General features: G+C 37.3%; 1 protein-coding gene across 1 annotated transcript in view; it reads left to right on the top strand.

Moving 5' to 3' along the window:
* Window positions 1-25,103, top strand: part of VPS35 (VPS35 retromer complex component) — a 36,752-nt gene extending 11,649 nt beyond the window's left edge. The window contains exons 6-17 of the mRNA XM_045442624.1: window positions 626-839; window positions 2,024-2,107; window positions 2,510-2,619; window positions 6,178-6,274; window positions 6,373-6,521; window positions 8,260-8,467; window positions 9,223-9,378; window positions 17,953-18,075; window positions 19,936-20,115; window positions 20,864-21,103; window positions 22,210-22,353; window positions 23,006-25,103. Coding sequence (XP_045298580.1) covers window positions 626-839; window positions 2,024-2,107; window positions 2,510-2,619; window positions 6,178-6,274; window positions 6,373-6,521; window positions 8,260-8,467; window positions 9,223-9,378; window positions 17,953-18,075; window positions 19,936-20,115; window positions 20,864-21,103; window positions 22,210-22,353; window positions 23,006-23,185 — 1,885 coding nt within the window. The 3' untranslated portion in view covers window positions 23,186-25,103. The remainder of the gene's footprint in view (window positions 1-625; window positions 840-2,023; window positions 2,108-2,509; window positions 2,620-6,177; window positions 6,275-6,372; window positions 6,522-8,259; window positions 8,468-9,222; window positions 9,379-17,952; window positions 18,076-19,935; window positions 20,116-20,863; window positions 21,104-22,209; window positions 22,354-23,005) is intronic.
* Window positions 25,104-25,326: the final 223 nt, after the last annotated feature.

The raw sequence follows: 25,326 nt of genomic DNA, 5'->3' as shown, positions 1-25,326 counted from the left end.
TTTTTATTTTTTTAAAGTGTATTTATGTATTTTTTGAGTGAGAGAATCCCAAGAAAATAGATGTAGGGCTTGAACTCATGAACTGTGAGGTCATGATCTCAGCCATAGTCAAGAGTTGGACGCTTAAGTGATTGAGCCACCCAGGCACCCCAGTTTTGAGCATTTAATTAGGCAGTCGTTAAAAAATTTTGAAAACTGTGTTTCCTATCCTAGAAGATGAAAAATAAGCAGGAAATAACATAGTCTCTTCCCTCTCAAAGCTTATATTCCAATTGGAACCATAAAAAGTTCGATAAAATGATGTAGTTAGTATGTTATTAGTATCAAGTTTTTTAGGCTTTTTGAATTAATGGAGTTGCTGTAAGAACAAGTTGGCCCCGGATAAAGAGTGGGGGAAAGTTTTTTGTCCCTTTGTACTTGTACTGTGTTCTCTCCCTGGTATTTTTTTTCTCTTGAGTCTGTTTTCCTTGAAATTGAACACTAAGCCAATGAAGTTAAAATTTCTAATAGAAAACATTGACATATTAATGCAATAAGGAAATGCACAAAGGAGAGGGATAACAGTAAAGCTGGTCCTATGGCATAAATAGTGTATATAAAGAATTTTTCAACTGTCTCTTTGCAGTGAAGAAACGACTGGTGATATCAGTGATTCCATGGATTTTGTACTACTCAACTTTGCAGAGATGAACAAGCTCTGGGTGCGAATGCAACATCAGGGACATAGCCGAGATAGGGAAAAAAGAGAACGAGAAAGACAAGAACTCAGAATTTTAGTGGGAACAAATTTGGTGCGCCTCAGTCAGTTGGAAGGTGTAAATGTGGAACGTTACAAACAGGTTTATATCCTTTTACTTGTCACTTTTTCTTACGTCATGAGGTATATAAATTGAGGTCTAATTTTTACAAATATTTTTATTAAATAATACTACATTGAAAACCATTTTAAAACTAAAGAAGATTTAAGTAAATTGATTTTCAGTTTGTGTTTGTGGATTGGAAGACTCAATATTAAGATACCAATTTTTCTGAAATTGAGATTAACTACATATTACTGTAGATTTACTCTAAAACTACAGTAAGATAATGTGATATTGGTGGAAGGGATAAACACATAAATCAGTGGGAGGAATAAAGCAGAGATTGACAAGCTTTTTCTAGAAAGGAAAAATAGTAATATATTTTTTTATTTTACAAGCCATGTTGTCTACAACACTAAACTCTGCAGGTATAGTGAAAAACAACCACAGACAATATAGAAGTAATGTACAAAAACAGATAATTGAGCTAGATTTGCTGAGCCCTGGAAAAGAGAATCCAGAATGGGCCCTGTCATATATGATAAATTACTTTTGATAAAAGTACCATTACTTTTCAACAAATGGTTCTGGAACAATTGGACATCTGTGTGCAAACAAAACCCTTGAACTGTGACCCATTCTCATACCATGTAGAAAAAGTCAAAAATGGATCAGGGGTGTAAATATAAAACCTAAAACCATAAAACTTTTAAGTTTTTTTTTTTTTAATGTTTATTTTTGAGAGAGAGCATGTGAGAGAGTGGGGGAGGGGCAGAGACAGCAGAAATATAGAAGCAGGCTCCAGGCTCTGAGCTGTCAGCTCAGAGCCCAACATGGGGCTCAAACTCACAAACCGCCAGATCATAACCTGAGCCAAAGTCGAACACTTAACCGACTGAGCACTCAGGCACCTATAAAACTTTTAGAAGAAAACACAAAGGAAATCTTTATAATATTGAATTAGACAAAGATTTCTTAGGGCACAAAAGGCACAAATTATAAAAGAAAAAATTGATAAAATGAACTTCGTCCTAAATGACTTACTAAATAGAAGCCCAGAATTTTTTACTTAAATTTTTATTTAAAAATTCTTCTGTAAAATGTTAAAGTTTAAAAATGAAATAGGGGTAAGAAAAATCTAAAGTAAGATTTTCAAATTAATAGTTTATGTTATTAGAGGAGTGGTTTAGGATTTAAAAATAATTTTTTTTTAACTCTTTTAGATTGTTTTGACTGGGATATTGGAACAAGTTGTGAATTGTAGGGATGCTTTGGCTCAAGAATATCTCATGGAGTGTATTATTCAGGTAAGTGAGAACATTTCACTTTTTAAAAGGACTCATTTTGTCTTTCATTAATTTTCATTGTTTTGAAAAAAATCTTGATAGAATATCAGCTGGCCTCAGTAAAGGATTTTCTCTTAATGATAAGTTCATCTTTGTATTGATGTGTTTTTTCTCCCCAAAATGTAGGGAAGAGTAGTTTTCATGTTTTCTAGTTCTCATTTGTTTTAGTTTAATTGTAGATGTACTTTGGTTATTGGAATATTTCTGTCTGGCCTTATGTTTAAAGAGTCTCAAAAGTAATGTATTTGAATTTAGTTGTGTAAGATTAAACAATTGTTTCCACAAATATGACCTTTGCTGTAAATCCAGAATATAATGTGAAATACTTTTACTTGTATCACTCAATTATTATTTGATTTTCAGGTTTTCCCTGATGAATTCCACCTTCAAACTTTGAATCCTTTTCTCCGGGCCTGTGCTGAGTTACACCAAAATGTAAATGTGAAAAACATAATCATTGCTTTAATTGATAGGTAAGCATTTCCAACACTGCAGGGCAGTGTTTTGACTTGGAACTAATGAACTTAAAACATTTCTGTGAATTACTTATTTCTGTTACATCTTTATTAATGATTTTAATGTAATTACATTATGAACATTAATTCTGTAAGCATGAGTACCTACCAGGTGCTTGCCTAGCTTAGGCATGAGAAGAGGCTTAGCAGCAGGCATGGAGATAATGAATACTCTTGTTCTTTTGTTTTGTTTTAAAAAATTTTTTTAAATGTTTTTTGTTTTGGGAGAGAGAGCATGTGTGCAAGCACGGGAAGGGCAGGCAGAGAGAGAGTGAGACACAGAATCCAAAGCAGGCTTCAGGCTCTCAGCTGTCAGCACAGAGCCCAATGTGGGGCTCGAACTCATGAGCCGTGAGATCATGACCTGAGCCGAAGTTGGATGCTCGACTGACTGAGTCACCCAGGTGCCCCATGAATACTCTTAATCTAGACATTTAATTGGCATTTAAATTGGCAATGTTATACAGATTCATTACTTAAATCTTACAAATCCAAAGAACAAAATTTGTTTTTTACAATAATGAAAGTTACCTTTTAGTGGGAACTGATTTGATTTGGGAGTCTTTTTTTTTTTTTTTTTTTTAATCAAGTATTCATTAAATAGAGATGATTAAGAATGCTTAGGTAATCACTCTATCACATTTTTTTAAAGAAGAATTTTGAAATATTAAATATGTTTAGTAAATTCCTTTTAGGTTTAAATTTTACTTTAGCCAGTGGTCTTGGGTGAAAGTATAAAACTTTGCCTTTGATAATGGTTTTAATGAGTGCCTGCTTGGCAACTATGCTGAGTGCCAGGATATAATAGGTGTCCTGCTTGTGAGCTTACACATCATTGACGTAATGAAACCAGAAACCCAAGTGAAGATTTATTTCTGCAAATACATTTTGTTATATTTTAAGTACCTAAGTTATTAAAGTCTGAGAATTTATATAGCAAATTCTCCCAAATTATCTCTTCAAACCTGGGCAGCAAGAATTACATGCAAATTGGGCATACTCTTAAGGGAAGCTGATAATGGAATTTATCTTTTATTTTATTTTATTTTTTATTTTATTTTTTATTTTTTAAAATTAACATCCAAATTAGTTAGCATACAGTGCAACAATGATTTCAGGAGTAGATTCCTTAGTGCCTCTTACCCATTTCGCCCCTCCCCCCTCCCACAAGCCCTCCAGTAACCCTCAGTTTGTTCTCCATATTTATGAGTCTCTTCTGTTTTGTCCCTCTCCCTGTTTTTATATTATTTTTGTTTCCTTTCCCTTATGTTCATCTGTTTTGTCTCTTAAAGTCTTCATATGAGTGAAGTCATGATTTTTATCTTTCTCTGACCAATTTCACTTAGCATAATAACCTCCAGTCCATCCACATACTTGCAAATGGCAAGATTTCATTCTTTTTGATTGCCGAGTAATACTCCATTGTATGTATGTGTGTGTGTATATATATATATATATATATATATATACACCACATCTTCTGTATCCATTCATCCATCGATGGGCATTTGGGCTCTTTCCATACTTTGTCAGTTTTGATAGTGCTGCTATAAACATGGGGGTGCATGTGTCCCTTTGAAACAGCATACCTGTATCCCTTGGATAAATGCCTAGTAGTGCAATTGCTGGGTTGTAGGGTAGCTCTATTTTTAGTTTTTTGAGGAACCTTCATACTGTTTTCCAGAGTGGCTGCACCAGCTTGCATTCCCATGGAATTTATCTTTTAAAGATTGCTCTTTAAAATCATGGTTGTTGAATACATTTGTCACTTTAATGCATTTTTATCCATATCTATTTGATTAGACTTCAAAGCATATGGCAAAATTGACCTATTGAAGATCTATGTATAGTATAAAATATGTATATATAGTAAGAATTCAGTGAAATGAGACATCATTGACAAAACTGTTCAGTTAAAAATGAATTGACCACTTTCTTACTACACAAAAATAAACTCAAAATGCATTAAAGACCTAAATGTGAGACTGGAAGCCATAAAAATCCTACAAGAGAGTACAGGCAATAATTTCTCTAATCTTGGCCATAGGAACATTTTTTTAGATATGTCTCCTGAGGCAAGGGAAATAAAAGCAAAAATAAACTATTGGGACTATATCAAAATAAAAAGTTTCTGGGGCACCTGGATGGCTCAGTTGGTTACTTGTCTGACTCTTGATTTCAGCTCATGTCATGATCTCAAAGTTCATAGGATTGAGCCCCATGTCAGGCTTGGTGCTAGTGTAGAGCCTACTTGGTATTCTCTCTCCCTCTTTCTTTGTCCCTTCCCTGCTTGCTTACTCTCTTTCTCAAAATAAATAAATTAAAAAAAAAAGTCTCTGCATAGTGAAGGAAACAGTTAACAAAACTAAAAGGTAGCCTACTGAATGGGAAAAGGTATTTGCAGATGACGTATCCAATAAAGGGTTAGTTTCCAAAATATATAAAGAACTGATAAAACTGAACACCCAGAAAACAATCCAATTAAAAAAATGGGCCAAAGACATGAATAGACATTTCTCCAAAGACCTACAGATGGCCAACAGGCATGTGAAAAGGTGCTCAATATCACTCATCATCAGGGAAATACAAATCAAAACTACAATGAGATGATTGATACCTCACACCTCTCAGAATGGCTAAAATCAAAAATCTAAGAAACAATAGTGTTGGTGAGGATATGGAGAGAAAAGAACCCTCTTGCACTGTTGATTGGAAGTCAGACTGGAATAGCTACTGTGGAAGACAGTATGGAGGTTCCTCAAAAACTTAAAAACAAATCTACCCTACAATCCAATAATCGCACTACTGCGTATCTACCCCAAAAATACAAAAACACTGATTCAAAGGGATACATACACCCCTGTGTTTAGCGCATTATTTGCAATAGCCAAATTATGTAAGCAGCCCAAGTGCCCATGCCCATGGATAGATGAATGGATAAAGAAGATGTGTTATATATATACATATGTTTAGTCATAAAGAATGAAATCTTGCCATTTGCAATGACAATGTATTTGCTAGAGAGTGTTATGCTAACTGAAATAAGTCAGAGAAAGACAAATACCATATGATTTCACTCATGTAGAATTTAAGAAACAAAACAAATGAGCAAAGGAAAGAAAAGACACATCCCAAGAAACAGATTCTTAACTGTAAAGAATAAACTGGTGGTTACCAGAGAGGAGGTGGGGGGTGGGGAATAGGTGAAATTGGTGATGGGGATTAAGGAGGACACTCACTCGTCATGAGGATGGGGTGATGTATGGAATAATTTAATCACTATACTGTACACTGAAAGTGATAGAATGCTGTTATACTAGAATTAAAATAAAAACTTAATTAAAAAATGAATGGAGGGAATGGCTCAATTCCACATTCTTTTTTAAAATCTTTTTTAATGTTCTAGGAGAAATACCTTGTAGAAAATACAGTAAGGTATAAAGAATAAAATGTCACCCATGATCCCACCACTCAAGTCCCTGTATTTGTTAAAATAAAGATTGTTTTCTTTTTCAGGTTAGCTTTATTTGCTCACCGTGAAGATGGACCTGGAATCCCAGCAGATATTAAACTTTTTGACATATTTTCACAGCAGGTGGCTACAGTAATACAGGTTTGAATGGCTTTTCTAAATTCTCAAAACTTGGAAACTTCTCAGCTGGTATATCCTTTTGTGATTGTTTAAATTCTGTGGTTTTCTAAACATTTCAGTCTAGACAAGACATGCCTTCTGAGGACGTTGTGTCTTTACAAGTCTCTCTCATTAATCTTGCTATGAAGTGTTACCCTGATCGTGTGGACTATGTTGATAAAGTTCTAGAAACCACAGTGGAGATATTTAATAAGCTCAACCTTGAACAGTAAGTCAAAGTTACATTTTTGTAAAAACCCTCATAAAACACTTTTTTAATCCCAGATTTGTTATTCTTAATTGCTTTTGGAAATGTTAGCATTTGTCTGAAGCGTTTGTTAGATTGACTTGCTTGGTGTTACAGGGCAGAAAGTGCCAATCAATTCCTTGATTATGTACATTGATAAAGTAGTGGCACTCATGGAGTATAAGCAGTCTTTCCATTTCAGAATATGAATGAGTTTTCAAACTGGTAAGAAAATTAACAGTTCATGTTTGAACAATGTTGGGATTAGGAGCACTGACCTTGTGTACAATTGAAAAATTGCTTAGAACTTTTTACTCCCCCAAAACTTAACTACTGATAGCCTACTGTTGACCAGAAGCCTTAACAACAAAAAACAGCTATGAACACGTATTTTCTACGTTCTATGTATTATATACTGTATTCTTACAATCAAGTAAGCCAGAGAAAAGAGAAAATTATAAGAATATTACAGGAAGAGAAAATAACATTTCATAGTACTGTACTGTATTTGTAGAAAAACATCATGTATAAGTGGGCCTGCACAATTCAAATCTGTGTGGTTCATGGGTCAACTGTTTATGTTAAGCAGTGTTTCCATAAGAAGTGATTTCCTGCAGATGAATAAGTTTTGAAAAATTAGAAACACATATATTTAAGGTGTGAAAATTAAATTGGTTTGAAATATTTTTCTATTTTGAGCTTTGATTTTGATACCATCAAGGAAAGTTGATTTTGTTACCTACTTGGGAGCTTCCTCAACTATGCTGTCCTAGTCTGTGGCATCCTCTAGTGGCCACCGTGGGCAATTCTGGTCCCTTTACCTTTTCACCAGCAGTCCTCCTACTGTCCCATCCTGCATTGCATCTGAAATTGGGGTCAATTATTTTTTAATAATTAAAAAGTATATTTTTAATAATAAAATTATTCATAATTTTACTTCATACCATCTTTTTCCTTTCCATCTCCTTTCTGGTGGTTTAGCTACATCAGGAAGATTTCTCATTTTCCTTTTACCTCCTTTTATTTGGCACTCCACCCCCCCTTTTTTTGGTTATTTCCATTTTTTTGTGAACTGAAAAACATTCCAGATCTTGAATGTTAAATATGAGAGAAAATTAAATTATGTATCTGCATTCCCCCACCAAGTAAGTTTTAAAGTAAAATTAGACAAAATAAAGAATTAGAAATCCCAACCTCTAAAGGTCTTATAAATGCCCGGATATGCCTCATCTCAACAGAATGCTGCTATGAGCTACTACCTTGAATTTAGCCTGCTTTTCCTTAATCACCAACATCTGATGCAGAAGAAACTGTTTTGTAGAGGTGCTAGTTTTGCATGGGTTTTTCTTACTACTGATTTTCATCATGAATATACAGTATTTATTGGCTACCCAGGAACTTAACTACCACTTAAAATACTTTTCTTAGAAATGTCAAATTCTAGATAGTTATTTTACCTCAAGCTGTACAACCTGGTCGTTGAGTTGGAGAGTGTTACATCTTATTTGTATTAATGGAAAATTAAGAGGTGAATACGTGTTTGTGTTTAGATAGACATCTCTATCTTCTTGAAGAAGGTCATTGGAGTATTTTGAGATGGCATGATTCACTTGACCTATTTCCTTTAATGTGTAAATGAACAATTTTTATGCAATGAGTTTTTCATATATATAGAAAGCTAATTTTATTCATTAAAGGGCTGTTGTTTTTCTTTTTGTAGTATTGCTACCAGTAGTGCAGTTTCAAAGGAGCTCACCAGACTTTTGAAGATACCTGTTGACACTTACAACAATATTTTAACAGTCTTGAAATTAAAACATTTTCACCCACTTTTTGAGTATTTTGACTATGAGTCCAGAAAGAGTATGAGTTGTTATGTGCTTAGTAATGTTCTGGATTATAACACAGAAATTGTCTCTCAAGACCAGGTAAGAGAATACCAACATGCTATATTAGGAAAACAGACAATGTAGGTAGGATTTTAGATCTTGAGAAAGACACATGAAATGGGAGGAGAGAGTAATGCTAAAAAAGGTTATAATTAGCTACTCATTATATAAATCAGAAATTAGAAAAAAATATATATATGTATAAAGAAGAAATTATAATCTTACCAGTAAGAGAATAATACTGTTAATTAGTATTTGGTGCATCTCTTGGATGGAACTAAACGGTATTATGCTAAGTGAAATTAGTCAGAGAAAGACAAATATCATATGATTTCACTCATATGAGGACTTTAAGACACAGAACAGGTGAACATAAGGGAAGGGAAGCAAAAATAATATAAAAACACAGAGGGGGACAAAACATAACAGACCCTTAAGTATGGAGAACAAACAGAGGGTTGCTGGAGGGGTTGTGGGAGGGGGATGGGCTAAATGGGTAAGGGGCATTAAGGAATCTACTCCTGAAATGATTGTTATACTATATGCTAACTAACTTGGATGTAAATTAAAAAATAAATTATTAAAAAAAAATAAATAAAATGCCAAAAAAAAATTTGGTGCATCTCTTCCAGACTCTTGTCTATATCTGTATCAACATATGTAAACTTTCTTATAACAAAAGGAATTATATTGTTAATACTATTTGATAACTTTATACAACTAGAAACACTTTTGACTGATTTTATATGCTGATAGTTTCACTTCAATGGGTTTCTGTGTCTCTTGTGTTATAGGTGGATTCCATAATGAATTTGGTGTCCACATTGATTCAGGATCAGCCAGATCAGCCCATAGAAGACCCTGATCCAGAAGACTTTGCTGATGAGCAGAGCCTTGTGGGCAGATTCATTCATCTTCTACGGTCTGAGGACCCTGACCAGCAGTACTTGGTATGAGTTAACTCAGTTATACAGCTTCATCAGCTCCTAGTGAAATCACATGTAGATGTGACTTGAATGGTCTGATGCAGCTGTGGCCTTAGAAAGTTTAAAAAAAATTGCAACCGAATAAGATTAAGTGACATCCATGGACTTTCACTTTATATATAAATGCATAATTGTGAGCTTATTGGGAATAAGTTGGTTGCTCTAGTTTCATTGAAGACTTCTTAAGAATGGCAGAAAGCCCATCCTCCTTTAGTTGGGTGTTCAGTGCTCATTCCATGTTCATTTTCTTTTTCAACTGTGCTGTTTTTAGAATTGTCCACTGTTTATTATAATAAAATTTAAAGTATAAACAGCAGTCCTCATATTCAGTTGTATTTATGTTTTGAAGGTTTGAAAATATAAGTTGTATGTGTTTGCCACATTGAAAATTTATGAAAACACTTTATTTTTTTTTAATTTTTTTTTTTTTATTATATGAAATTTATTGTCAAATTGGTTTCCATACAACACCCAGTGCTCATCCCAAAAGGTGCCCTCCTCAATACCCATCACCCACCCTTTCCTCCCTCCCACCCCCCATCAACCCTCAGTTTGTTCTCAGTTTTTAACAGTCTCTTATGCTTTGGCTCTCTCCCACTCTAACCTCTTTTTTTTTTTTTTTCTTTTTTCCTCCCCCTCCCCCATGGGTTCCTGTTAAGTTTCTCAAGATCCACATAAGAGTGAAACCATATGGTATCTGTCTTTCTCTGTATGGCTTATTTCACTTAGCATCACACTCTCCAGTTCCATTCACGTTGCTACAAAAGGCCATATTTCATTTTTTCTCATTGCCACGTAGTATTCCATTGTGTATATAAACCACAATTTCTTTATCCATTCATCAATTGATGGACATTTAGGCTCTTTCCATCATTTGGCTATTGTTGAGAGTGCTGCTATGAACATTGGGGTACAAGTGCCCCTATGCATCAGTACTCCTGTATCCCTTGGGTAAATTCCTAGCAGTGCTATTGCTGGGTCATAGGGTAGGTCTATTTTTAATTTTCTGAGGAACCTCCACACTGCTTTCCAGAGCGGCTGCACCAATTTGCATTCCCACCAACAGTGCAAGAGGGTTCCCGTTTCTCCACACCTCTCCAGCATCTATAGTCTCCTGATTTGTTCATTTTGGCCACTCTGACTGGCGTGAGGTGATACCTGAGTGTGGTTTTGATTTGTATTTCCCTGATAAGGAGCGACGCTGAACATCTTTTCATGTGCCTGTTGGCCATCCGGATGTCTTCTTTAGAGAAGTGTCTATTCATGTTTTCTGCCCATTTCTTCACTGGGTTATTTGTTTTTCGGGTGTGGAGTTTGGTGAGCTCTTTATAGATTTTGGATACTAGCCCTTTGTCCGATATGTCATTTGCAAATATCTTCTCCCATTCCGTTGGTTGCCTTTTAGTTTTGTTGGTTGTTTCCTTTGCTGTGCAGAAGCTTTTTATCTTCATAAGGTCCCAGTAGTTCATTTTTCCTTTTAATTCCCTTGCCTTTGGGGATGTGTCGAGTAAGAGATTGCTACAGCTGAGGTCAGAGAGGTCTTTTCCTGCTTTCTCCTCTAAGGTTTTGATGGTTTCCTGTCTCACCTTCAGGTCCTTTATCCATTTTGAGTTTATTTTTGTGAATGGTGTGAGAAAGTGGTCTAGTTTCAACCTTCTGCATGTTGCTATCCAGTTCTCCCAGCACCATTTGTTAAAGAGACTGTCTTTTTTCCATTGGATGTTCTTTCCTGCTTTGTCAAAGATGAGTTGGCCATACGTTTGTGGGTCTAGTTCTGGGGTTTCTATTCTATTCCATTGGTCTATGTGTCTGTTTTTGTGCCAACACCATGCTGTCTTGATGATGACAGCTTTGTAGTAGAGGCTAAAGTCTGGGATTGTGATGCCTCCTGCTTTGGTCTTCTTCAAAATTCCTTTGGCTATTCGGGGCCTTTTGTGGTTCCATATGAATTTTAGGATTGCTTGTTCTAGTTTCGAGAAGAATGCTGGTGCAATTTTGATTGGGATTGCATTGAATGTGTAGATAGCTTTGGGTAGTATTGACATTTTGACAATATTTATTTTTCCAATCCATGAGCAGGGAATGTCTTTCCATTTCTTTAAATCTTCTTCAATTACCTTCATAAGCTTTCTATAGTTTTCAGCATACAGATCCTTTACATCTTTGGTTAGATTTATTCCTAGGTATTTTATGCTTCTTGGTGCAATTGTGAATGGGGTCAGTTTCTTTATTTGTCTTTCTGTTGCTTCATTGTTAGTGTATAAGAATGCAACTGATTTCTGTACATTGATTTTGTATCCTGCAACTTTGCTGAATTCATGTATCAATTCTAGCAGACTTTTGGTGGAGTCTATCGGATTTTCCATGTATAATATCATGTCATCTGCAAAAAGCGAAAGCTTGATTTCATCTTTGCCAATTTTGATGCCTTTGATTTCCTTTTGTTGTCTGATTGCTGATGCTAGAACTTCCAACACGATGTTAAACAACAGCGGTGAGAGTGGGCATCCCTGTCGTGTTCCTGATCTCAGGGAAAAAGCTCTCAGTTTTTCCCCATTGAGGATGATGTTAGCTGTGGGCTTTTCATAAATGGCTTTTATGATCTTTAAGTATGTTCCTTCTATCCCGACTTTCTCAAGGGTTTTTATTAAGAAAGGTTGCTGGATTTTGTCAAAGGCCTTTTCTGCATCGATTGACAGGATCATATGGTTCTTCTCTTTTTTTTTTGTTAATGTGATGTATCACGTTGATTGATTTGCAAATGTTGAACCAGCCCTGCATCCCAGGAATGAATCCCACTTGATCATGGCGAATAATTCTTTTTATATGCCGTTGAATTCGATTTGCTAGTATCTTATTGAGAATTTTTGCATCCATATTCATCAGGGATATTGGCCGCTAGTTCTCTTTTTTTACTGGGTCTCTGTCTGGTTTAGGAATCAAAGTAATACTGGCTTCATAGAATGAGTCTGGAAGTTTTCCTTCCCTTTCTATTTTTTGGAATAGCTTGAGAAGGATAGGTATTATCTCTGCTTTAAACGTCTGGTAGAACTCCCCTGGGAAGCCATCTGGTCCTGGACTCTTCTTTGTTGGGAGATTTTTGATAACCGATTCAATTTCTTCGCTGGTTATGGGTCTGTTCAAGCTTTCTATTTCCTCCTGATTGAGTTTTGGAAGAGTGTGGGTGTTCAGGAATTTGTCCATTTCTTCCAGGTTGTCCAATTTGTTGGCATATAATTTTTCATAGTATTCCCTGATAATTGTTTGTATCTCTGAGGGATTGGTTGTAATAATTCCATTTTCATTCATGATTTTATCTATTTGGGTCATCTCCCTTTTCTTTTTGAGAAGCCTGGCTAGAGGTTTGTCGATTTTGTTTATTTTTTCAAAAAACCAACTCTTGGTTTCGTTGATCTGCTCTACAGTTTTTTTAGACTCTATATTGTTTATTTCTGCTCTGATCTTTATTATTTCTCTTCTTCTGCTGGGTTTGGGGTGTCTTTGCTGTTCTGCTTCTATTTCCTTTAGGTGTGCTGTTAGATTTTGTATTTGGGATTTTTCTTGTTTCTTGAGATAGGCCTGGATTGCAATGTATTTTCCTCTCAGGACTGCCTTCGCTGCGTCCCAAAGCGTTTGGATTGTTGTATTTTCATTTTCGTTTGTTTCCATATATTTTTTAATTTCTTCTCTAATTGCCTGGTTGACCCACTCATTCGTTAGTAGGGTGTTCTTTAACCTCCATGCTTTTGGAGGTTTTCCAGACTTTTTTCTGTGGTTGATTTCAAGCTTCATAGCATTGTGGTCTGAAAGTATGCATGGTATAATTTCAATTCTGGTAAACTTATGAAGGGCTGTTTTGTGACCCAGTATATGATCTATCTTGGAGAATGTTCCACGTGCACTCGAGAAGAAAGTATATTCTGTTGCTTTGGGATGCAGAGTTCTAAATATATCTGTCAGGTCCATCTGATCCAATGTCTCATTCAGGGCCCTTGTTTCTTTATTGATCGTGTGTCTAGATGATCTATCCATTTCTGTAAGTGGGGTGTTAAAGTCCCCTGCAATTACCACATTCTTATCAATAAGGTTGCTTATGTTTATGAGTAGTTGTTTTATATATTTGGGGGCTCCAGTATTCGGCGCATAGACATTTATAATTGTTAGCTCTTCCTGATGAATAGACCCTGTAACTATTATATAATGTCCTTCTTCATCTCTTGTTACAGCCTTTAAAGTCTAGTTTGTCTGATATAAGTATGGCTACTCCAGCTTTCTTTTGGCTTCCAGTAGCATGATAAATAGTTCTCCATCCCCTCACTCCCAATCTAAAGGTGTCCTCAGGTCTAAAATGAGTCTCTTGTAGACAGCAAATAGATGGGTCTTGTTTTTTTATCCATTCTGATACCCTATGTCTTTTGGTTGGCGCATTTAATCCATTTACATTCAGTGTTATTATAGAAAGATACGGGTTTAGAGTCATTGTGATGTCTGTATGTTTTATGCTTGTAGTGTTGTCTCTGGTACTTTGTCTCACAGGGTCCCCCTTAGGATCTCTTGTAGGGCTGGTTTAGTGGTGACAAATTCCTTCGGTTTTTGTTTGTTTGGGAAGACCTTTATCTCTCCTTCTATTCTAAATGACAGACTTGCTGGATAAAGGATTCTCGGCTGCATATTTTTTCTGTCTAGCACACTGAAAATCTCGTGCCAATTCTTTCTGGCCTGCCAAGTTTCAAAAGAGAGATCAGTCACGAGTCTTATAGGTCTCCCTTTATATGTGAGGGCACGTTTACCCCTTGCTGCTTTCAGAATTTTCTCTTTATCCTTGTATTTTGCCAGTTTCACTATGATATGTCGTGCAGAAGTCGATTCAAGTTACGTCTGAAGGGAGTTCTCTGTGCCTCTTGGATTTCAATGCCTTTTTCCTTCCCCAGTTCAGGGAAGTTCTCAGCTATTATTTCTTCAAGTACCCCTTCAGCACCTTTCCCTCTCTCTTCCTCCTCTGGGATACCAATTATGCGTATATTATTTCTTTTTAGTGTATCACTTAGTTCTCTAATTTTCCCCTATACTCCTGGATTTTTTTATCTCTCTTTTTCTCAGCTTCCTCTTTTTCCATAACTTTATCTTCTAGTTCACCTATTCTCTCCTCTGCATCTTCAATCCGAGCTGTGGTGGTTTCCATTTTGTTTTGCATTTCATTTAAAACGTTTTTCAGCTCCTCGTGACTGTTCCTTAGTCCCTTGATCTCTGTAGCAAGAGATTCTCTGCTGTCCTCTATACTGTTTTCAAGCCCAGCGATTAATTTTATGACTATTATTCTAAATTCACTTTCTGTTATATTATTTAAATCCTTTTTGATCAGCTCATTAGCTGTTGTTATTTCCTGGAGATTCTTCTGAGGGGAATTCTTCCGCTTGGTCATTTTGGATAGTCCCTGGCGTGGTGAGGACCTGCAGGGCACTTCCCCTGTGCTGTGGTGTATAATTGGAGTTGGTGGGTGGGGCCGCAGTCCGACCTGATGTCTGCCCCCAGCCCACTGCTGGGGCCACAGTCAGACTGGTGTGTGCCTTCTCTTCCCCTCTCCTAGGGGCGGGATTCACTGTGGGGTGGCGTGGCCCGTCTGGGCTACTTGCACCCTGCCAGGCTTGTGATGCTGGGGATCTGGCGTATTAGCTGGGGTGGGTAGGCAAGGTGCACAGGGGCAGGAGGGGCAGGCTTAGCTCGCTTCTCCTTAGGTGATCCACTTCAGGAGGGGTCCTGTGGCAGCGGGAGGGAGTCAGATCCGCTGCCGGAGGTTTGGCTCTCCGCAGAAGCACAGAGTTGGGTGTTTGTGCGGAGCAAGCAAGTTCCCTGGTAGGAACTGGTTCTCTTTGGGATTTTGGCTGGGGGATGGGCGGGGGAGATGGCGCTGGCGAGCGCCTTTGTTCCCCACCAAACTGAGCTCTGTCGTCAGGGGGGCTCAGCAGCTCTCCCTCCCTTTGTCCTCCAGCCTTCCCGCTTTCCGAGCAGAGCTGTTAACTTATGATCTCCCAGACGCTAAGTCGCGCTTGCTGTGGGAACACAGTCCGTCAGGCCCCTCCGCTTTTGCCCGCCAGACTCGGGGGCTCTGCTTGGCCGGCGAGCTGCCCCTCCACCCTGGCTCCCTCCCGCCAGTCCGTGGAGCGCGCACCGCCTTGCCGCCCTTCCTACCCTCTTCCGTGGGCCTCTCGTCTGCGCTTGGCTCCGGCGACTCCGTTCTGCTAATCCTCTGGCGGTTTTCTGGGTTATTTAGGCAGGTGTAGGTGGAATCTAAGTGATCAGCAGGACGCGCGGTGAGCCCAGCGTCCTCCTACGCCGCCATCTTCCCTCCTCTATGAAAACACTTTAGAATTGAAATTGTCTTTTTTTCTTAACCTCGTTTTCTTGGTAAAGAACGATCAGTTGAGGTTCTCCCTTTGTTTATCATTAGTCCTCAGTAAATCTTTGTGAAATGAATAACATGTTGCCTGAGTAGGAATATTGGTGACTGATACCAGATGATTTGTTTTAATGAAAGGTAGCACAAATGGCTGTTTAATTATTGTTTGGGCAAGGTGTAGTTTAACTGTTGTTAGATACATGAAGCTCTATAGTTAGACTGCTAAAATGAAGAACATTTTTATTTGAGGTTGAGTCCTGACTTTCTCCTTCTATTGATTTCTTTTGTTACAGTTGACACTCTTGTACTCCTTCATAAGCAGTGTGAAAAAGAAGCTGATTTCTATTGGCAAGATGATAGTCTTTGACTTGGCTTAATGATAAACATTCTGGGCACTCCAGTGTCACATTCTGTGCACTGTGTGTGATCTGTGTACGATGACTGGCTGATTGTTCAGATATTTTAAGTGATCCCCTTATGCTACGTTGGTTTTCACTTTTTGTTGCATACCAAATGTAGTGGTAGGAAGTATGCCTTCCACATCTAGCCAATTGATTTTGCCTATGTACTGAGAATTAAGACAAGGATTATTAGCTCTGACTCCCCAAGGGGGAGTGCATTCTCTTATCTGTCTATTATATCAGAGGATATTTTGTGAATACAGAATCTGAATATGTCACACAGTGTGTCACACATATTAAAAAATATTTCATGAATATTTGTGTTTTTTCTGAAAAACCTGATGTTTCACAATGGCTCTTTTTAAAGTATATTGTCATTTCTTTTGACTTTAATGGTATTTTTTTTTTTCTGAATTGGGAGGTATGACATACCAGCAATGTGCATATAACTGTTTTTGCATCCTACTAATAGCCAACATTTTCTAAGCACTTGCCTTGTGTCAGGAACTGGTAACACTTCACATGTATTACTTGATCTTCCCAACAACCCTAGGAGAAATATACTACCCCATTTTTCAAATGAAACTTTTATAGCTAAGAGAAGGTAAATACTTTACTCAGGGTCACTCAGATAGTAAGTGTTAGAAACTACTTTTATTTTTTTATTTTTTATTAAAAATTTTTTTTAATGTTTATTTTTGAGAGAAAGAGGGGCAGAGTATAAGCAAGGGAGGGGCAGAGAGAGAGGAGACACAACCCGAAGCAGGTTCCAGGCTCTGAGCTCTCAGTACAGAGCCTGATGTGGGGCTCGGACCCATGAACTGCAAGATCGTGACCTGAGCTGAAGTCAGATGCTTAACTGACTGACCCACCCAGGTACCCCTAGAAACTACTTTTAAATGTAAGTCTGTGTTCAGGGCCTGCAGTCTTTTTATATTTTTTAATTTATTTTTTAATTATCTATTTATTAAAAAAATTTTTTTTAATGTTTATTTTTGAGAGAGAGAGAGAAAGAGAGAGCAGGAGCAGAGGAGGGGCAGAGAGAGAGGGAGACACATAATCCAAAACAGGTTCTAGGCTCTGAGCCGTGAGCAGTGAATACATGACTGAACTGAAATTGGACACTTAACCGACTGAGGCACCCAGGTGCCCCTAATTTTAGTCTTATTTATTTTTTTAGTTTATTTATTTATCTTGAAAGAGAGAAGCAGAGTGCGTGCGCCAGCGGGGGAGGAGTGTTGGGGGGGTTGTGGTGGTGGAGAGAATCCCAAGCAGGCTCTCCACTGTCAGCGCAGAGCCCTATGTGGGGCTTGAACCCATGAACTGTGAGATTATGACCTGAGCCAAAGTCAAGAGTTGGACGCTTAATCGACTGAGCCACCCAGGTTCCCCCAGAGCCTGCAGTTTTTATAAACACAGTATACTATGTACATATGTATATGAAAATATGTGTACATCTGTCATTGTCTCTGCTTGTGTAACCTTGGGCAGATTACCTTTGAACCTCGGGTTTCTTCATTTGTGAAATGCGGTTACTATCTGTCTTGGTTGCGATGTTGATTGTATTGACCCAGTGAGATAAGAAATGTAAAGCATCTACTGTAAAGCCTGCTGCATATTAGATACAGTCAAAAATGGTAGCAATGACAATGATTAGAGCCCTCATTTAATTTTATAAATGATTAATCATAGTTCAGGAAAGATTAATGTTTTGGGTTTTGTTTTTTTTGGGGGGGTCAGATTTTAAACACGGCACGAAAACATTTTGGAGCTGGTGGAAATCAACGGATTCGCTTCACACTGCCACCTTTGGTATTTGCAGCTTACCAGCTGGCGTTTCGCTACAAAGAGAATTCTAAAGTGGTGGGTTGACTTTTAAGTATGTCATTACTTTTTTTTCTTTTTTTCTTCATCTGTATGTGTTATTTATTATAGAAATTGAGACATATAAAAAAATAGACAATGGTATAATGAAATTCCAGTTTCAATAAGTTAATTCATTATGCATCCTGTATTAAGTGTTCCTAACAGTGGTGTTGGTAGATTGCATAGTAGCTGAGGGATCACATAAAAACACTTAGAAATGAAAGATTAAAACAGTATAAATTTATGCTAGGAGTTTTTCCTGTATTTAAAGATTACTTGTGAGACATTGATAAGTTTATTAGAGAATTGGCTCAGAGTGCTTTAGTTTAGGAATGATTTTACTTTCTTAGGGTCTTTACCAATTCTAAAGTGATACAGTAATCTCATGTAGAGGTTGCAAGTACATAACAGGTAAGGTCTGATTCAAGGTAGCTTTGCCTAATGAAAGGGCCTGACATTGCATAATAACCTCTCTCCAAAAGCCTAAAATTGAATTATTTTATGAATTGTGTACATTTTTTTACGCACTTATTCTTTAAGTAGAATCATGACTTAAGTCTTTGATAATACAGTTTTATAGAAAATACTTAAATATAGCATACCTGATAGTTGGACAGTCAGTTAGTGTTAAGGAGTAAGCCTCGGTAAACTTACTTTTCTAATAGTGGAGAAGCAGATTTATTTAGTGGATATGCCAGCATGACATAGCAGCTTTTGGCCAGTTTTTATCATGCCAGCCACTCATTTAGACCCTTTTCCAGCATTCTATGTATAGATTTTGGTGAAAGTAACAATGGAAATAGCAGCCAGCATTTACTACATGCCGTATACTATGCCGAGGACTGTGTATATACTTGGATTATTGCATTTAATCCTTGACTATTATCTGATTTTAAAAATGAAAAGAATTGATTGCTTTAATAAGAAATTTTGATGGTTAAACATGGATAAAATATCTAACCTCACTAGTAATTACAACAATGAACCTCTGTTTTAGAAATTAAACTGGTAAAAAGGAAAGAAAAATAAGGTTCAGCAGTGGCAATGGTGTGATGATAATTCTCATCTGGTAATGGTGGGTATGTGAAATAGTACAGTCTTTCTAGAAAACTCTGGCATTATGTCAGTAGAGCCTTAAAAGAGCTAATAAAGTCCACTTCTAAGAATTTATACTAAGGAAATAATTAAGGATTCAATAAATCTTTATGTATACAGAGCATTCATTGTCATATTGCAGATTATTTCCAAAGGGAGTAGTTAAGTAAATTATCCTACATCCAGTTTGTGAAATATTTTCTAGTCATTAAAATGATTTCCAGTAACTTAGTATCATGAGGAAAAGTTATGACAAAATAAGTGAAGGGTGCAAGTATATGCAGCACGAACCCAGTTTTACTCTTCTGGTGAGTTAAAGTAGAAAACAAAACCAGAACAGAGATCCTAGTTAGTTATGATTTGCATAGACAAAAAAGAAGACCTTAACATCAGAATGTTATTACTGATTATTGCTGGATGGTAGATTTAGGGATGATTTCAATTTTTAAAATTCTTTGGTTTATTTTCTTAATTCTGTCCAATTGGGGTATGTGTTGATTTTCTGATGAGAAAAAACAAATGCCAAATATACAAAAATGGTCAAGTCAGTAACTACAAATTGATGTTTTGAGAAGACATTGTGCTTGATTCATTTGTGTGCTTTATAAATGAAACAGAAGAAGGATACCAGGAGAACCTTGAGCTCAGCTTTCCTGCTTTCCTGCTTTCCCTGTTCTAAAGACGTTTCACATAAAATGAATATTCTTGAGCAAGTTAATCTTGAAAGTAAGGTAATTTAAACTATTTTTTTTTTCCTTTTAGGATGACAAATGGGAAAAAAAATGCCAGAAGATTTTTTCATTTGCTCACCAGACTATCAGTGCTTTGATCAAAGCAGAGCTGGCAGAATTACCCTTAAGACTTTTTCTTCAAGGGGCTCTAGCTGCTGGAGAAATTGGTTTTGAAAATCACGAAACAGTAGCATATGAATTTATGTCCCAGGTGATGGTCTGTTCTCCTTTCTGTGTTTAATGTTACAGTTTTGCTGTGTTCAGCCACCTGTCTGTAGTTATGGCGGTTAGTGCACATGGATTGTCTCTTAACTGAATTTGTAGTTATCCCTTTCCCACCATCTTGGAACTCCTTAATACTGTAGTCATATTGATTGATTTGGAACAGGAAAATGGATCAGTTACTGGGTGCTAATGAGATTTAAGATTTCTAGGTAAGCCTAGGTAAAAGTGTTTCATGGGGTAAAAAGTACCTTTATTCAGCTTGGGAACTCTGGGTTAAACAGTAGTTAAAACAAGTTTCTTTGTTGGAAGTTGTCAGTATCTTTCCATATCAGCTGTGTCTTGTGCTTCTCCAAGGGAGGGGTCAGCATCTTGTGATCTGAAGGGGCTACAGAGTGTCTCACACGATGGGGGTTTGTTGGGAAGTACTTTAGAAAATGCTTGAGTAGGGGCGCCTGGGTGGCGCAGTCGGTTAAGCGTCCGACTTCAGCCAGGTCACGATCTCGCGGTCCGTGAGTTCGAGCCCCGCGTCGGGCTCTGGGCTGACGGCTCAGAGCCTGGAGCCTGTTTCCGATTCTGTGTCTCCCTCTCTCTCTGCCCCTCCCCCGTTCATGCTCTGTCTCTCTCTGTCCCAAAAATAAATAAACGTTGGGAAAAAAAAATTAAAAAAAAAAAAAAAAAAAAGAAAATGCTTGAGTAGATAGTAGTAAAGGTCTCTTCTGCTTCTTGTTCACCAGGCATTTTCTCTGTATGAAGATGAAATCAGTGATTCCAAAGCACAGCTTGCTGCCATCACCTTGATCATTGGTACTTTTGAGAGGATGAAGTGCTTCAGTGAAGAGAATCATGAACCTTTGAGGACTCAGTGTGCACTTGCTGCATCCAAACTTCTGAAGAAACCAGATCAGGGCCGAGCTGTGAGCACCTGTGCACATCTCTTCTGGTCTGGCAGAAACACAGACAAAAATGGGGAAGAGGTAAGGAGGGAGGTCATTCCTGGTCATAGAAGAGGGGATTGTTTGCTGGAAGTAGCTGCCGGGTCCTTGTGTGCTGGAAGTGAAGCATTTGGAGTGCTTGGAAACTTGACAAAGAAAATTGCCTTGTTTATTAAAATAAATGAAATGGATGGTAAAGTATACTGTACAGAGTTAACATACTGTGGTGAAGACCCACTTTAAGGATATTGTAACACAGCAAGTATATACTACTACCTTTAAAAAGTATACATAACAGGGATGCCTGGGTGGCTCAGTTGGTTACGCGTCCTACTCCTGATTTCATCTCCGGTCATGATCTCATGGTTGTGAGATCAAGCCCTATGTCAGGCTCCACATGGGGCATGGAGCCTGCTTAAGATTCTCTCTGCTGGGGCGCCTGGGTGGCTCAATTGGCTAAGCGTCCGACTTCAGCTCAGGTCATGATCTCTGCAATTCGTGAGTTTGAGCCCCACGTTGGGCTCTGTGCTGATAGCTCAGAGCCTGGAGCCTGCTTCAGATTTTGTGTCCCCCTCTGTCTGCCCCTCCCCTGCTCGTAGTCTGTCTCTCTCTCTCTCTCTCTCTCAAAAATAAATAAACATTAAAAAAGAAAATTATCTGCCTCTCTCCTGCTCACATTTTCTCTAAAAAAAAAAGAAAAAAGGTATACATAATAAATATAAAACATTTAAGATACAAATATGTAAAACAGGGACATCTGGATGACTCAGTTGGTTAAGCATCCCACTGTTGATTACGGCTCAGGTCATGGTCTCATTGTGAGTTTGAGCCCCACTTCAGGCTTTGCACTGACAGTGTGAAGCCTGCTTGGGATTCTCTCTCTCCTTTATTTTCTCTCTCAAATTAAATAAACATTTAAAGAAATGGATACTCTTTAAAAAAGTGAATATGTAAAACAAATACATGTTTTAAAATATAGCCGTGTCTTTAAAAAAAAATGAAGAGGTTTTAAATTTGTTGTGTACCTTAAAAAAGAGCCAGTGTAGGGTAGGGTTCTGTTTATTTCTTTGTGTGAAATGGGACATTTGTGATTCATTAATCTCTTTAATACTCTCCCCTTACCCCCAATCCCCTCACTTTTATTCTAGCTTCATGGAGGCAAGAGGGTAATGGAATGCTTAAAGAAAGCTCTGAAAATAGCAAATCAGTGCATGGACCCCTCTTTACAAGTGCAACTTTTTATAGAAATTCTGAACAGATATATCTATTTTTATGAAAAGGAAAATGATGCGGTAAGTAAAGTATAATAAAATATTGTTAGTGAATTAATACTTCCCTTCCTGCTCTTCAGAGATCTGATACATATTAAAGTTTATGATCTTGATAACTTTTTTTTTGTTTAAGAGGGTCAGAGTTTAGAGAATTCACCTAGTAGTCTCTTTTATTCTCTAGTATCCTTTTCTGTCTATAGATGCATCTCTCTAACAGAAGAACTCATCATGTACAAGAAATTCTCATCTCTTTTGTTATGAATATTTTATAAAAAAAAATAGTCCCTGTCTGTTTGAAAAACACAAAATAATTTACAAATATAGTATACTGATTGGTCATCACATACAAGTTTAGAATAATTCCTAAATGAATTATCCTTTTAGCAGTACAGTGTTGAAGATTTGTAGGTTAAGTAAAATTTTGCTATTCTTTTATTGGTTTGTGATGCTCTCATTTTTATTGATTTTTTTTCATTTTGTTTTGTTGGTTGTTTTGGTGAATTGCCAATAGTTGTTGCTCAAAGCAGGGATCATGTTTTCATATGTCTTTTTTTATGATTGATTACTCTGGTGATTGGTGCGAGTAAGACAATCTCTAAAACGTTTTTATTGAATTATCTTTTCTTTTTTATCGTACATGCTTGGTTATGAAACTGTGTGTGTTCTTTTGTAGGTCACAATTCAGGTTTTGAACCAGCTTATCCAAAAGATACGAGAAGACCTCCCAAATCTTGAGTCCAGTGAAGAAACAGAGCAGATTAACAAACATTTTCATAACACACTGGAGCATTTGCGTTTGAGGCGGGAGTCACCAGAATCTGAGGGGCCAATTTATGAAGGTCTCATCCTTTAAAAAGGGAACTGGCTCACCATACTTCTTTCCATGTGCATCCAGTAAGGGTTTTATTATACTAGGTTTCCCCTCCATAGATTGTGCCTTTCAGAAATGCTGAGGTAGGTTTCCCGTTTCTTACCTGTGATGTGTTTTACCCAGCACCTCCGGACACTCACCTTCAGGACCTTAATAAAACTATTCACTTCATAAGTGCTCAATCTGTCTGATCACCCCAGGTAGCATGATTGATCTGCTATTTAAAACTCCTGTGATCTGTAAACAAAACAAAACAAAAAAAACAAAACCCACCAACAACAAAAAAAACAGCAAACCACCACTTAGCTACTAATGAAGCCCTTCTTCCTTTATTTCGTTTTGTTGGTTGTGTAATTTCTTTCGTTACTTGGGAGTACTAACCTGAAAGTGTCTGTCTCTTTGTTCTCTAGTCCAATTTGAGATTAATTTAGAGGAAAGGGATACTGTATGTGAAATTCAGCTTGGGTTTTTCCCTAAATGCAAGATAAGGCCATGTGTAATATTTTCCCTAAAACTAGAATATATTAATGCATGTTTGAGAATTTTAAAGCACCATGGTCAAAACCAAAAGCTATATTTTGCATATTTGGACTCCGTCATTCATTAAGAACCTATGTTTTACTCTGGGCATATTTATCAAAATAATTTTGTTCTAAATAGCATAAAATAGAAAATTCGTGATCAGTATAATTTATGTATAACCTTCATCGTAAATTTAAGGGGAAATGCATCGTACAATTACCATGATTTTTTTTTTTTTTTTTTTTTCACCAGTGAAACAATAAAGTTGCTATTAACAATTTTGGACTTTTTACCCTTTCATGCTAGATTTATAGAAGGAGCTAGTAGAATGCCTGTGGTTAATAGACAATCTTACGTACAACACTTGCTTGTTCATTTTAAGCTTTCATTTTAAGCACTTCTTGAGCAAGGCACCATCTATTCTTCTGTTTATACCCATTTGCTTTCCTTGGCCTTATTCTCTTCTCCTTAGGCATGGTACTTCCACATTAATTCCCAGAAGGCTCACCACCTTTATCTGTCATGTAACAAATTATTCCAAAACTTAGTGTGTTGAAACAACAGACATTTATCTCATGGTGTTCTGGCTTAGGAATTTGGGAGCAGCTTAGCCAGTGGTTCTGGCTTAGGGTGTCTCAAGATTTTGCCTGGAGCTGCAACCATCTAAAGGTTTGGTTGGGACTGGCTTCCAAGCTTATTCACATGACCCTTATCTAAAGGCCTCTATTCCTTTCTTTGTGGGCCTTTACAAGGGCAGCTAGAAAGTCTTCATGACAGCAGCTGGCTTTTCCAAAGTGACCCATGTGAGAGAGGGCAAAGAGGAAACCACATGCCTTTTTATGACCTGACCTTAGAAGTGACATACTGTTGTTTTTGCTTTCTTCTGTTTGTTAGAAAGGAGTCACTAAGACTAACTCATACTCAAGAGTAAGAGGAATTACATTAAGCTCCACCTCTTGAAGGGAGACTTTGCAAATGTATGGACATTTTCAAATGATCACCTCACTTAATACCTTACCATCTGCCCCTTCACCCACATTGATAGACGTCTAGCACTTCTTAGGTGCTATGGTCTGAATGTTTGTATCCCCCTCTCCCCACCACCCCTGCAATTTATATGTTGAAATCCTAGCCTCCAAAGATGTTGAGTGGTGGGGCCTTTGGAATGCGCTTAGGTCGTGAGGGTGGAGTCTCACGAATGGCATTAGTGCCTTTATAAAAGAGGCCCAGAGAGCTTGCTTGCTCCTTTCCACTTTTTGAAAACACAGGTTGGCAGTATGCAACCTGGAGAAGGGCCCTCACTCAGCCATGCTGGTGCCTTGATCTTGGACTTAACACCTTCCAGAACTATGAGAAATAAACTTCTGTTTATAAGTTACCCAGCCTATGGTATTTTGTTATAGCAGCATGAATGGACGAAGACATCAGGTTTTAAAGAATAAAGTTATAGAATTGGTACCATTAAAATCTACCAAGTATCCTAAGCTTCTCTGTAGACCCTTTTAGTCTAGCAAATCCTTTCTGTACTTTGCAGGTGCCACTTTACTCAGTATAAACTTGATTGTGGAATAGAAGTCAACATGTTCATTCTATTCACATAT

The sequence above is a fragment of the Leopardus geoffroyi genome, chromosome E2 (assembly GCF_018350155.1).
Source record: "Leopardus geoffroyi isolate Oge1 chromosome E2, O.geoffroyi_Oge1_pat1.0, whole genome shotgun sequence".
NCBI lineage: Eukaryota > Metazoa > Chordata > Mammalia > Carnivora > Felidae > Leopardus > Leopardus geoffroyi.
Note: the sequence above shows the minus strand (reverse complement) of the source record. Positions and strands in the feature narration are given on the sequence as shown.